The following is a 15,672-nucleotide window of genomic DNA, read 5'->3' as shown; positions in this document are numbered from 1 at the left end:
AAAGGAAAAGGAAGCTGCAGTAGCTGTCAGCAGCCCAGATGCACATGGAGGAGAGTGACCCCAAGGTTACAAGTCTGAGCGACAGGGAGGATGTGGCATTATCAAAATCAGAAGTGAAGGCAGATTCAGGAGAAAAAGTAAATTCTGTTTTGGCCAGATTAGGATTGATATCAAGGCAAAACAAGCAGGATTATGTGTCAGGGAGGCAGTCATATATGCAAGAGTAGATGAAACAGAGCAGAGAGTTTAAGAATTATTGGCAGAGAGTCGACAGCTGAATCTGTATACTGGATGTTGTCATCCAGGAACATGGGTACAGAAATCTCCAGGCAAGTCAAGGAGTGACTAAATCCCTTCCCTGCCACCTCACAGAGGTTCCTACTTAGTTCCCAAAGAAATAATCTAAAATAGTGCTGCAAAAACATGCATTAAAAAAACTGTCTCTCCATAAAATCTAAAGATCATACTGTTTCTAAAACTAGGGCAACCACAAAATGAAAGTTAACCTGAACAATAACTTTAGCTAAACTTCAGGTCACATGCATTTAATATAATGAGATGAAGAATATGAAAAGGCCATTCATAATGGAATTCATCGAGTTAGGAATGCCATGCTTAGCTGCCTTATAACATATAATTAATGATCCTATAAAAATCCAGCAGTACGAACTCTCCCGGCTGCCCGCAGAACTGTTCTTTATGCTGGATAGGGCAAGCAAGCATCTGCTTCCACAAATACTGCCCTTTGAGAAGCTGAAAAGCTTTTTTTGCCCCGGTCCATCAGGGACCACACTGCCATTTCCATGACATACTGAGCTTTGAACCATTACCCAAAGTCAGACTATAGCATTTGGCGACCCAGTACACATCTGTCATAATAGATTGGTTATTGGTGAAATGTTAAAGAAAAAGTCATTAACCCTTTTCTATTGCTCCTAATACTCCACCTTCCTCCAGATTATTTATAATCCCCACTAAACCCACCCTCTTTTTATAGTCTTTTAAGACAACAGAGAAATACGTACTGTCTGGAGAGATGTCTTGCCTTATACCACTCCCAACCATTTGGTACAACAAAAGATGTTCTCTCTCTATCAAAAGGCCTGATCCCTCCTGAAGCCTTGATGCTCAGATTCAAGGTTAAAGGATTAGGGCCTGAAGCACTGAGTACCAGAGGAAAGGAAGCCAAATATCAAAAGAAACACAAAAATCAATCCTCTTCACCACAGGAGCAGTGTGAAGAACAAATCAGCTGGGCTGAATGTAAAATTTTCTCTGCGTGGCTCTCAAAAATTAGCACTGTTATAGATGTAATGGGCAGTTCTGCAAAGCCTCAGCACCCATGCAAAGCCACAGAGTTCAGCTCAATGCATGAATACAGTCTGGAAAGTTTTATGTCAGTGGCAAATACACAGAGTCCACTTCAGTGAAAGTGAGAGCTGGAGAGCAAGCGAGAGCACGCGTGCCGTTATCTTTATATGTCGCCTGTACATCTGCAAGTGGCAAGATCTAATATTTACTGGAGTTTGCCTTTTGCTTCTATTCTCTATTTGCTGAAGTGCAGCCAAGGTCACAAAAGGGGTGGGGGAGTGGGTTTTAGCTTAGTGCAGCTGTGATCATGGCCAGAACAGCAGGGTACAGAGGATTTCTTGCTTAACTTTGTAATACCAATAGCTTTTGTTCTTAGTCCTGCCCCATCAGTTCTGATATAAGCTTTTAAATGGCATGAAAGTTGTGCGGGTGGGTTTAAAATCTCCTAATTTAAAGCTACCTTCCAGAACATTTTGTTTTATAAGGTTTTTCATAACTTTTCCAACTCAGAAATTTCTGGGACATATGAATATCTAGATTAAACATCATTTTCTCTTCATCCAAGATTACATACAAAAATAAAAAGTAACAAAATGATATGTCTGAAAAAGTAATCCACTCCAATTTATAAAAATAGAATTCAGGTTTTCAAAATTCAGTCAGTAAACTAACAGTGTCTACATTTTCCCATAAAGGAGGCATCTGCAAATGACTTGCAAAAATGTCTCTCACTGTCTGCAAGTGTTGGCAAGGAACAAACTCCTTCAGAAGATACATGAATTTTAAATATTTCAACCCAAACAAAAAAAAGATCTCCAAGCATTTTCAGTTCTAGTATGTGATATTACAGAACTATACCCATGCAGAAGACTGGCAGGAAATGCAAGTTTTGTGGAAATACTAAAACGCTTGAATTTCAGCAAGCCTGTTTTCACTGATTGCCATCCTACACTTAGCAGTTTTTCTAACATCAGAGTTCCTGTCCTTTTTGAAGACCTCACCTACAGGTTGCCTCCTCCTGCCTGCAGAAACTACTTACTGTTATCTCCTACTTACATCTTACTTATACCTCAAGTCTACCAGTAGGCTTCCTGGTCAAGGTTACTTTGGACTGTAGTGAAATGATGTAATACTGCTGCGTGCAGCACATGTGATCATGGGAACAGAATCATCATAATTCCAGTAACTGTTAGACAGGCAGCTTCAAAACCCTGTCGCAGTTGAAAGTAAACCTGAAAATGAGATTAATGAAGCAACCAGGTCAGCAGAAATGAACTCCTTGCTCCCCGGTCTGATAAGGATCACTGACTACCTCAAAAAAAATTTGAAAAAAATAAAAATGAATGCACAGATACACGGAAAAAATTGCCACACACACCCATTCAGCAATATGCTTTTAGTAACCACATAAGAACAAAAGCCCTCACCCTGCGCAAGAAAACCTACCACCTTGGAGTCTGCACGTGGCACCAATGGAGCAGAAATGTTTATCTAACTCCGACTATACTCTCCTGTTACGTCTCAACAGACTCCAGCAGCCACCTGTTGCAGGGATGCTGTGCCTGTATGTAGCCAGACAATGCCATGAGAGAAAAACTCGTATCTACACCTAACTCAGCATTTGCACTATTCGCAGATCTGCAAGCACTTTTTTTTTACCAGACAAACCAGTGTTCACTCCACATATATTCTATCTAAAAATGATACAAACTTCAATGTAAAATTATCTAGAACAAGAAAGTAATTTGGTGTTAAAAGGAGCACTAACACGTGAGTAAGCAGCTTCCAGATACACAGATTTTATGGGCCATTTGCAAGCACAGTTGATTTCAGCCCAATTTAATGTGCCAGCCTGCCAAAACAGCAAAAAGATGGAAAAAAAAAAAATCACAACAAAGTGTATGCAATACATTCCTAAAAGTTTTGCCAAGTACTATATAGACACATCTCAAGAGACCAAACACTAACTCAAAGATAAACTGAAGCCTGGGAGGTCTTGGGACAAGCAGCCAGTTGTGGCATTGGTAACAGCTTCTCCCCCAGAAGCTCCGGACAAGAGTAACAGGGGGTGATGCTGGCCAGCATGAAGAACTGACAAGAAAACTCCAAATGGGAAACAAAATGGATGCTACCGTTCCCACCTATTTTTAAATACCAGTTCTCTTAAAAAACGGGGGTAACGGGGCTAGTGCAGGTCAGGTCAGAGGTTGCAGAGCATGTGATTTGTATTTTATTTTTAAGTTAGTTGAGCGGGGCAGGGGCGATTGTGTGAACAAACCTGGATATGCCTGGGACAGCAGGGGGAGCTGCGAGTCTGTGTTCCTCTGCATGTCTGTTTAATTGCATTGACTGTTTGGACAAAAACACAGAACTATGCTTGCACATCACCATAGAAAGATGCCTGCATGTCTAACAAGCCGCAAACAAAAATCGAGTTCATAACAAAGCATTAAACAAGGAGCAAGAGATAATTGTCACCTTCTCTCACAAGATAATAAAAATAGTTACACCATAAACATAAAAATCTTTTAAAAGACCCCTGACAGCATTCCCTCCTAGAACTATCACCATAGCAATAAGCACTGAAATACTGGGAAAGTACTTCTGAATTCTGTATTTGGTATTTTCAACTAACTAAAAATACAAACTGGAAAAAATACACATGGGTGACTTAGAAGGAAGCACACAAACATAAAAAGCCTTCAGCAAAATTAAAGGTGGCAAATTCCACCTGCAAATCTTTAACAGTCCAGGAAAGAAATCCTTTAACCTGGTAGCGTACATTGAATGAATGCCTGCAGATAACTGCAAACCCATGCAGTAGCATATCCAACAACTATTTATAACATTTTGCACAGGTCCACGTAGAGGTGCAGTGGCAGTACTGTGTGAAAGCTGAGGAAGAGATGCACGTTACAGAGAAGGGAGCAGAAAGCTGTACTGGCACAGCAGCACAGGAAACCTGAGAACCAGAAAAGCAGAGTACCTTATATGTTAAGATTTAGGCACACAGCAGAGCTCTGGGGAGGGCCGCCTGCAAAGTAGCAAACCGTATCTTCTCTAGTTGGTGCTATTAAATAAGTCTTATTTCCATGACACGCAGATCCACACTTAAGATGAAATAAAGGAGAAAGGAGTGGATTGTTTTAAAATTCCTCTCTCAGATACAGACGTCAGGAGTACACACAAAAGCAGGTGCCGGCTGTATTGATCCTACTGAATACGCATGGAGTGGGTACTTGAGCATGTACCAAGCATCTGCGTCTGGGAGATGGAAAGTGCTTTGTAAAAGGCTGTTTTATGCTAAACAAATGCATCAGGTTATGTTTTTATTTTGAATATTTTAAAGCATCTTGTACACTGGGGTAGACTTGAACAGAAATAATACAGACAACCAGACAACTTGCCATTAATTGGGTAAGTTACTGTCTCCATAGCTGAAAATTGGCTGTGGGCTCACTTAGCACTCCAAGCCACTGAAAACCATCCTCAATAAAACCTGCTCTGACTGCTGCACCTCAGAGAACTGGAGATCTTGCATCTGAAGACTCGTCAGGTTCCACTAGCCGGCCCAGATGCATGCAGCTAAAGGAACAGACATATTTCTTTCCAGCATCTCCTCAATACAATACCCAACAGGGAAGTGACAAATACAACATGGACCACCAAAAGAGGCTGAGATACACAACACTTTTTGACTTTGATAATGAAAAAAACATAATGGCGCATTTGGAAGAGAAAACAAAACAAGCATCCATTAGAAAATTTGGTTGTGTTTGTAGTAGTTCCTGAGACAAAAGCTCTCCTTTTCACAGACAGACTACGATCAAAATCTGTGTCAGAAATCAAACTCTGTACTGTATTTGTTTGTGGAATCTTTTTTTCCCTTTTCAAGGAGGTAGAAATTAATCCCTACAGGAGATGACAAGATGCCTTTTAAAGTACATACCTCATTTCTGACTACAATTACCTTTCAATAGCCTGGCACAGCTGCATGTGCTTTTGCTTTTTGTTTTTCATTAAGGGCTCCTCTATTATTTGGACCCATCCTATAGCATTTATGCCTGGCAGTGATGCACATTCCCTTGCCTACAATTCTTCCCACAGATAGTAGAGAATAAATTGCAATTAGATTTTCGTAATTGCAGATAATTAACTCAAAATGAGCTGTTAATTATAAAAAAACCTATGTTTTTCAGTTCCTGATTATATTATTTATTTTACTTCTAAACTCCAATATCTCACTTCAGCAAGTTTAGTATTTGAAAGGACTTTCACCATTTCCTTTAAAACACCAGGATATTTTTAAGCTAAGTTTTGCTTATTTGAAGACTGATACCAAGTTGCGTGGTGTGAGGTTTGCTGAAGAAGCTTTTACGCACAAACTGGAAGAGAGGGCTGGTTTTGCATTAGGGTTCTGACAGCATTTGCTGTAACAAGAATCATTTGGCAGGTCAATTAAAAAACAAATTAAAAGAAGAGAGAGAGAAAGACTTGTTAAAAAGTATATATTCCTGTATTCCTACCAGCTCTTCCGCCTTTTGAAGCTCTAGCCACATACTTGCACGCTCTCCATACTGAAGAAAACATCACTTACATATTCAAATGCATAAAAGAGACAAATGGACTTGTCTCCTGTAGCCTCTTTCAGCCTTACATTAGAGTAAATTATTTAGGGACCATTCATCTGGTAACCTTTGCAAAACTGAAGATGGCATATAGGAAGACAAACTTCCAAGTGTTTTGCTGCCAAACTTTGGAACCAGCTGGCATGGCAACTTGAGACTGCATGAACACTTTGAAAAATTACAGTAAATTAAACCAGGGGAAGAGGGGGGTGAGGGGGGAACCTTTTGAAATCTGGAACTCTCATCTTGTTAACGGCACAGGTTTTCCTCATTTTCCCTACTAGGCTATGTAGATTTATGCAGGTTTTTGGTAAACTGTTGCCAAGAAGCCCTACAGAAGTTCTAGGGTACATTTTTCCTCCAAGGGGCTTAATGCTACTGCAGCTTAAACATATCATGACTCTTGAATCTCTTTTGTTACAGTAATCACACTTTGATCACTTCAGTCTGTGTGAAAACTAAACAAAAAAGCACCAGAACAACAAGGCTATCCCAGTAACTCACACCAGCCAAACACCTGGTTAAGCAGTGAAGTATTCCAGGGAAACTAACACTGCCTGTTGTTCTGGAGAAAGAAGTCTCATCCCTTTTCAGTGAAGGGAGATCTCAAAAAAATAAAATAAACTCAGTATCACAATGTTAAAAAAAAAAAGAAGAAAAAATAAAGTATTGAACCCTTAGTTTATAAATAAATAAACGGTTCTTTCAGTAATCTCATAGTGGAGAGTTATTTTAAGGTCTTCCTTCTCTTGTCACTAGAGGTGCCATTCAAGAGACTGCTGCTTATCTTGTCCACCAAACAGGGAATTCTTTGGTCAAAAGAACATCTATAGTTAAAGCATACCACAAGAAGCTGTTACTTTTTGAGAAAGGAGAAAACCCCTGTCAAATCCAGTTTTTATTTGTGCCTTTCTAATAAGCCTGAAACTTCTTCCAGTGTTAACAGGAGAAGTGATAGGGTAGGACACAAAGAAAACACAATAATGTATTGATTCAAGTTTTAAATAGCACACAAAATTAAGATAAAGATCTAAATACTGGCATAACTCTACTTCCAGTTATTTCACTGGTAGTTTGCTCTAATTGCATTGAAGCAGAGGTGGAATTGTTTAATTTTTTTAAACAATCAGTATTGTTTGAGAAACAAGTAACTGTCACCAATTGTAAAAGACCATTTCTATGCTGGAGTTAAAAGATAGTGTATTTTTTACCGCACATCCAAATCAAGACTAAACTAAAGAGGTGTGCTGATGTTAATTAAAAAATAATAAGCAGTACTTAGAACAAAGAACAAAAGCTAAAATTTTATGAAAACTCCATTTTGCACTGGGCTAGCATAGCGCCCCTATGAGACACAAAACCCGATACCTCTACAGGAAGTCGACCCCTAAACCTTGAGTAATAACAGGTCAGCATAACTATTCAGTTCACTCATAAAACAACACAGCCAATGACTTCTACCTTTCCTGCAGAAAAAAAAGCTCTTAATCTGAAACAAACACATGAACAAATATACTTGGCAGCCAATAACACACTGTCATGAAGACATACTGACACTGTGAAGTACTTAGAAGTGAAGAGAGAAATTACCTTAGCTCCATGCTGTTGCCGTTCATCATCAAAGCAAGTTTTTCAAGTGCTTCATCAATGGGCACATCTTCTGAACCAGGAACGTGGCCTCTAAACCTGAAAGGGCAGAATTAGCTGGGTTTGGAGCTGGTCAAATCATCACACCAGGAACTCACCTGATGTGTTATGTGTCTACAAATTAAATACACATTAAACACAGAAGCTTTCACAATTGTTTTCACACTCTCAGGTAAACTTTTTCATTGGAAGGCTGACTTATGTCCAGTGCCTTTTCTTCTAAGGGTTACCGTTGGAAAGAGATTAGAAAAATTTCATTTACTTATTTCCAAGGACCAGCTCCCTTAAGAAAACGGTCACAGCATTCAATAACAACCATTTCTGCTGGGCTCAGATCACAACTCCAGCAGCACTGGAGCTCAAAGGCATTGCATCTAAACTACATACAACGTAGAATTAATCAGAGATTGTCGTGTCTCCCAAAAATACGGGCCCAGAGATGATGCTCCATTTTTAACAGATTACTTCACCTCTTTTTTTTTTTCTTTCCAGTGTAGATAGAAAAGTCAACAACAGAGATGCTTGTGCCTTTGTATCTGAATAAAATTCCTGTTTCCAGGATTTACCCATATTTGCCCACTCTGCTGTGGCTGGCATCAGGAGTCACTGAACTTGCTCCCTTCCTTGCACACACACCATTTTTGACAGCCAAGCAACTATTTCATATATAGAGAAACTGCAGACTGAAAGTAGTATTCTCTCTTGAGGCTAAATAGGGAAATGTGGGAAATTAAAATGCAGTTATGACGCAGCGTGGCCAAAAAAAAAGGGATCAGTTCGTACTTCCACTGAAAGAGCAGAAGAGTTAACAGCCAGTAATTACAAACGGACAGACCTTTTACTTGTCATTCAATGACAATACTTCCAGCAGCTCAGAATGGACCTTAGACAGCAATCCACCCATGCAGAAGGACAGACAAAAATAAACACTATCTGGAAATGGATTTTTGCTGTATTGTTTTTTTAAACTGTCATGATGTTAAGAGATCAACTAGGTTAGAGCCTCCTGACAATGAAGCAAAGGGTATTTGAGCTTAGCTAAACAAATTTTTATTGTTTGTAGTATATAAAATTACACTGTTATCAGGTGCAAAAACGAATTACTTCCCTAGAACTGAAACAGAACTGTGATGCCTAAGAGATTTACCTGTAAATATCAAGCACTTAATTCTAAAAGACTGATTATTTTTTTTTTAAGAGCAAGCACATTTTATTCTAGTTGCTTTTCTTAGAGAGGTTATGGCAAATGTGCTTTCACCCACACCTCTGAAAAAATAGCGAGTCCTCAGGTTGACCATATGTGATTTTCTTTCACAGAATTCTTTTAGGTAACTAAAGCTCTGTAATCCATGAAAGTTTTTTTCAGAAAAAAATATGGCTACATTAGGTATAATAGTATTAAGAAGAACATCATTACAGATATATTTAAGGTCTATGCTTTTCTGGGCTTATGATGTCTCAAATGCTGAAAAATATTCATTAGAATAAAAAATATGAAAAAACACAGGCTGTACGTCCTTCATATGCTACTTGTTTTTCATTAGAGGGATGAATGCATAGAACTAAGGTATTTGATGATTAAGAATCCATCTGCTCCTACTTAATTCTCACCTGAAGTCATAATCCTTTGTTTGCGACCGCAGTCATTTTCAACACACACAACTGTGATTGCCTTTAAGACAGGTATTTTTAAAGCCATACAAACCCATCAGTTTCACTGCAAGATACAATCCAAAACAACAAACAAAAGACCACAGTAGTCTCTTTTAAAGAATTTGAAAAGTAACCGGGGGCTGTGACTAAGATAAAGTGATACATTCCTCCATGGTGGTTATAATACATGGATGTAGGAAATGAGTCACGTGATGCGGACTCCTATGGGATGGTGTCAGCAGTTGCCATATAAAACAGCATCAAACCAAGCATTTTTGTGAACCCCTCCTAACTGCTCCTTCTAAAAGACTGCTGGATTGTTCCCTATCGCTGTCCCTTCCAAATGCCGAAGTGCCAACTCAACTGAGTTACTTACTCGCTACTTTAGTTTGCTTTGACCTGCTCCCATTCACTGTTCCTCTCCACTCTAGTAACACAAGATCAATCAGCCAGTTTCTCACATTTTTCCAGATTCCCCATTTACATCATCAGGAAGGTGTTACCTCACTTCCTGCAACAAGCTCGTGGGTCTTTCAAGCAACATCCCATATTTCTGTGGTTATTGCCTTTCCCTTCTTCTAGTTTTGACCATGTAGCATGCCTCAGTCTTGGCATTCTCCCTTCCACAAACATCACTGGAAAGAAGATGTCCTTGCTAAGCAGAGCTCCCTTTCTTTTCCACATGGGGGGTGCGGGTGGGGTTGGGGGGGCAGGGAATCCTTGTATATATATAAGTATATATATATATATATATATATATATATATATAATTACCTTCATCTTTTCTGTACAACACACTTCTTCCAGTCCTTACCTAAGAAGGTGTGATAGTTCAAAGCTGACCTTTCCAGGAAAGAAGGAGGAATGCCACATCTACGTCTCCCACACTCACACTGCTCTCTTGCCAGATGCCTGCATACCTTCAAGCATTTGCACTAAGACCAATCTCTCGTTTTCTCCTGCTGCTCCTCTTTTCCTACCTAGTCTTTTAGCTCTACTTGTGCCTTTCTTTCTACCACATACTGGTTTCCTCTGCTGCTTTCCACAGCTGTCGTGCTGTTTCCAAACAGTATATAACATACTAAAAAGTCTCCTCTCCTCTGAATCACTGTTAGAATTTGTGCCACTGGTCTTGCCTATCTAATTTTATCAGTTCCATTCTCCCAATTTAGTTAACTACTGGCCATGTGTTCATTAAAAACTTTAAAATGTTTTTTTAAAATTAGAAATCTCAAAATCACCTGTTATAATCCATATGGGATTGGTGTAGTTGCTGCTGTTTTAGGAGCAGTTTTGCTTCTTGCTTAGCCAATAAATGTTGGAGTCGTTCCTTTTCTATTTCCAGCTCCATTTTCTGAAGAACCAGCTTCTGCCTTCTTTCTTCATACAACCTTTTAGCCTGCTCTGTTTCTTTATGCCCTGAGTCCATGCTGTCATTCAGCCCAGAAACTTGATAGCTCCAAGGTTTTTCAAAGGTTTTGTGAACTGGCCCAGTGTGTCTTCTAAGTACCTGGCTGACATGGTGGTTCTCTAGCACGTTCCCTGAGCTCCCTACATGCCTGCAGGCACAACCGTGACTCACTTGCTGAGGGTACATACTCTGAAATTCATTTGCTTTCTGGTCCATCTCCTGAGCTGGTTTTACATGGCGAGGGCTCCTCTGCTTTGTTGGGGAAATCATATTGTTACACTTTCTGTGCAGGCCATTTTCTATTGGGTATTCCTTCAGATGTTCCTGATGGTTGTAATGTATTTCAGTCACATAATCATGATTATTCCTGCAAGGCTCAGACAGTGCAACATAAGCTGGGCTTCCAGCATTTGGTGCTCTGCTGTTCTTATAAAAAGTTTGAGGGCGCCCAACACCCAAGTAGGAACAATCTAGCTCCCGTGGTGGTCGCTGGCATGAGCTCTTCTTACTGGAAACCTGCGATAACAGAAACAATTTCCTGTGAATTACCAAAATTTATCTTTGCTCATTAATTTCACTTTGTAAATGTGTTCTCTCAGAAACAGACTTGCTGCATCATGCTGATGGACATACAGCAAAACCCAAGAAAATGTTTATCAGAAGACAGACACAAATCTGCTATCAAATCTACATTTCATTCCATCTACACAAGTGTAATAAATGTAAAACTACTGCCTGCAGGATCCTCAGCATAAAATGAGTCGCTTCAGAGTATCAAGTAGTTGTGAGCATCTAGGGTTATATAAAATCAACTTGAAGAGTGGCAAAAAACATTAAATGTTAAGGTTTGAAAATGTTTAATTTTGAATACCAAGCCAAAAAATCCATTCAGCCACTATAAATACTCTTTGATTGGCCATTACACAGCAGGAGATTTGATGTAAAACATTTCACCTTGCACTGAATGGGATATTACTTACTGCTGGAAATTTGATGAGAGTTTTTGAAATATCTTTACAGAAACACAGATAAAAACCAACTACATTCTGTAAAAAATGGTTGTACATCAAAAGCTGTCATTTAAATACAAAACATGGTTAAATTCAGCTATAAACGTAAGTGATTTTTCAATTAAGCTGGGCAAGTGATTATACTCTGATAAAACTCCGAAGAAAGAAAGCAACTGTAATTCACATTTGTCAACCCAGCGCAAGCAAATTGTAGTGGTTTTGTTATACTCATGGATATTATGCAACAGACACCAAAATCCTACTTACATCCTGGAGTATCTTTGCACCATGGTTCACCTAGGCAGTCAAGCATTTGAGATTTTATGCACATCAGAACAGCAGTGAATCAGGCACTCACATTTCTTTTGCCAGACCTCTGCATTAATTTCAATAACGTACTGAATTTAAATTCCTCCAGCCTTTGGGACTTTCACAAAGATTTAATTTTTTTTAATTACAGAAGCCAGGTTTGTTAAAGATAACGATATCACTGCACTGAAAGTGGTTTAGCAGGGAAATTTGGTAACCACTGATGGAAAGAAAAGTATTATTTGTGCTTTGGCAACGCTTACATTAGATAGGTATTGTCCACGCAGAGTGGAAGGCAGTCAGCAAGCCCCAAAACACTAGAATTTAGGAATGCAAGTAAGCGTCCAGCTATGATTAGAAGAGAGATATAATCCAAATCTATGCAGTGTTTATATGTATAATTTAAATTCTTTTTTATAAATAAACAAAATACCAAATATACTCTGCTGCCCTTCAAGACAACCAATTACAAGATTCTTGTAGACTCCACAGAATGTAAATTAACGTGGATTAGCACCTGAATACTGATATTTTATTATTTCCAGTTTTGTGTATACAAATACATGTTCTCTGCCATGTGATTGAAAGCCAAGGATGTCATATTTTGCCCCAAAGGGCCCAGTGAGTTACAGACATTTGCATTAATGTCAGTGCTAAATGTCTGAGGAAAGTCTGGTGCTTGGACTAGGTGAAAAGTGCAGGACATTAAAATATTTTAAAGTCAGAGGGGCTGGCAGGGCAACTGAGCAGAAATGCAACATGCTGCCAAAAAGACAGAGTTTTGTTACTTATTATTTGTAGCATGCCATCCTTGTCAGCAATATTTTCTAAACAAATAAAGGCTACAGATCCCTTTTAATCTAAATTAGACAGTACATAAAGGGATGACCAGCAACAGGAAGAAATATTACAGAAAAGGGAAAGTAAGAGAATCCTGTGATTACATGTTGTCTCTCATTTTCCACCTCACTTGTTTCTGTGTTTAGGGCACCAACAGAGAGAGGCTTTCCAAGTGGCTAGTCCCCCAGTCCCTAGGACAGCAGATCTGAAGGTATTCTTAGAGGATCCTGTCAGAGCTGGCAGCTTAGGGTGTTCTACAAGCATACACCTACTCTTCTGCAGCCCATGAACAGAGGTAAAAAGGAACAGAAAAAGAAGACTCAAAAGATGAAGTCAGTAAGAATTTATTTATTTCAGGAGTTATTGACTGAAGACACAACAGAATGTTAAGAAATCCATGCAAATGAGTGAAGATGGTACAAAATATTCATCAGGAGCAGGTTTAAGAATAATGGTCCACATCACAAATTAACTTCATGGCTGAGACTCTATTAAGAGTCTCTGAAGGCCCTAAAAGAGAGGTACCAGTTAGCATTTGTTGACCTTGGCTGCCATCAAATCTGCCCTGATGGTCTCAGAAACGGCATTGACATTTAAAGACTTCATAACAAGGCAGAGAAACTTTACTGTTATTTTACAGTTACAATATGTTTGCAAGGGGGAAAATTCTCATTAATGTCATCAAATGCGAGTGGGGTTTTTTTATTCCTTTAGAAGGAGGTCAGTTAGGCAGAAGACTGAGTTCCAGCATGCCTTTCACAGCTACTCAGTACTTTGCAGGGTTTAACCCTAAAGAAAAATTAACTATTGGGAGTCAGAAGGTAGTCAACAACACTTTTAACTAGTTGTGTTTTTCTGTTAATGCTTTAACTGAAAACTATAGCAGGATGGTAGAGGCTGCAGGGAAAATATACTGACATTTACACTTAGGAGGAATCAGATGAGAACAGACCACATCATGACAGAACTGTAAGATGCAGACCAGGTGAAGGGGAAAAACAAACAAAACAAAATTCCAAAGATCACCCAATACCATGAGTCTAAAGACACATTAGCATAAGGAATTGGGTAATTTTACAAGATGAGTTTTAAGAAAGATATTGCCTACGGGACACATGGAAACCATGACGGACCATGGTAGAACAGCTGTGCTTTCCCCTCTGTGGAGCTCTTCCAAGCTTGCTGCACGGTATTTAAAGATACAACTTCCTTTAACTGAGGCTTAAACAAACTCAGATTGCTCCTTGCAACATATGGAGTTCAGATGTGAAACACTCACACGAAAACAAGAAGATAACAAAAGAATAATTCAAATAATCTTTAGAAGGGTTTAAAGAGGAAGACATGTGGGAAGCCCCACAAAATCTTTACTGCAATCCCAGTAATTTTTGCGCAGGGATTCAGAGAGGAGCTTAAACAAACATCCAGTCCTTAAAACTTCCTACAAACAAACAGTGCACCAGTTTTGTGCATGCAGCATTATCATCTCTGCAAATTCTTCTTAAACGCAACTTGTGTGCTCTGCAGCGTTAACTCACAATGCTAGCAGAGGAGACACATTTACAGACTGACTCCAGCACACAGAGGTTTGTACTGCAAGGGATGAACTAGTAACTGATCAGATCTTAGAAACTCAACACAGGCAAGGTCCTGACAGATTTCACTGGTGGTTCTGCATGTACAAAACATGTTTAAGAAACAGTTTGAAAGAAGTACCTCGAGAAGTCTTTCACTCTGAGGACAAAAGCTAGGGTCCTAGCAAGACACAGCGCTGTTACAGTGAACAGTAAAATTCCTACAGATGTTAAAAGCATTAAGAGTTTAACCCATAGCACCTGGGTTTGTAGTTTGTAGCTGAAATACATTTGAATACAGAAAGAGAGACAATGAGCTAAAATTCTTCTTAAATGTACCTTGAGAAAATTTCTCTAACCTGGACTTTCAACTCTGGCATTTCTTTTGATGGGGTAGAAACAGAGGGAGGAATATGCAGGTTCAGCACTAGTTCTTTGTGCTGATCTGAGCGGGAAACCTGGGGGAAGCCAAGAAGAATGAATAGAAGTAGCAACCAGAGGAGAATACAGAGATTTAAAGATAAGACATAAAGATGTCCATTTCTACATGGACAAACGAGAGGGTACCATACACAGAGACACCTTACAGTGCACCAAGGACACATATTAGTGACCTAGCTGACACACTCACTAAGGTATATATATCCTAAACCTGTAACTCAGTCACCACTAAGTATTGTCGATGTATGGGTCTCATCTGAATAAAGCTTGGCTTTGGGTCTGTGGGTCTATTGACAGCATAAGCACTTGGCCTTGTCAGTAGAATGAGAAGAATATATTGTAAATATGCTCAGGTAGGATACCAGGGCAACAGAAATGCCATTATAAGAACAATTATTTCAAATGATAGGACTATTTGAAGTGCATTATTAGTGATTAAGGAGCTATTCTTTCCAGGAGTCTGTAAGAATTTACCAAGGAGAATGTAAAAAGGTAAAGAATCTGAAGTAAATTAGTAGGATCTACTGAAGTCTATCAATTTTTTTTCTTTAAATCATATAAACCTTTAGTAAAATCGCTACTATAAGTAACCTAGTATCAGTCATTATAAAGTGCCCACATAATAGTTCAGCAACTGCCTCTGTCAGTACCTAAGATAAATACAGCAGATAACTCAGAAGGTAAGCCGACCATTTTTCAAGCAAGAAATAAAGCACCATTTTCTGTAGAAATTATGTATAGCTGTGATTGCCATACTCCACTGAATAAAACAAGTGGTCTCAAATCAAAGAAACTATGTGAATGACAGTCACAAGACTGTATTTTTCCTGTAAAAAATCTACTGAACT

The 15,672-nt window shown here is 39.0% G+C and overlaps 1 protein-coding gene across 3 annotated transcripts in view; it reads right to left on the bottom strand.

Annotated features, from left to right (window-relative positions):
* The window catches only part of KIAA1328 (KIAA1328 ortholog), a 180,429-nt gene that overhangs the window by 48,868 nt on the left and 115,889 nt on the right, over nt 1–15,672 (bottom strand). For all 3 annotated transcript variants that reach the window (XM_055790826.1, XM_027784792.2, XM_055790827.1), the window contains 2 exons: nt 10,481–11,166; nt 7,530–7,625 (listed from right to left, as the gene is read on the bottom strand). In XM_055790826.1, coding sequence (XP_055646801.1) covers nt 7,530–7,625; nt 10,481–11,166 — 782 coding nt within the window. The remainder of the gene's footprint in view (nt 1–7,529; nt 7,626–10,480; nt 11,167–15,672) is intronic.

This window comes from Falco peregrinus, chromosome Z (assembly GCF_023634155.1).
Source record: "Falco peregrinus isolate bFalPer1 chromosome Z, bFalPer1.pri, whole genome shotgun sequence".
In the NCBI taxonomy this organism is placed as follows: Eukaryota; Metazoa; Chordata; class Aves; order Falconiformes; family Falconidae; genus Falco; species Falco peregrinus.
The sequence above is the reverse complement of the archived record's forward strand: the minus strand, read 5'-3'. Positions and strand labels throughout refer to the sequence as shown.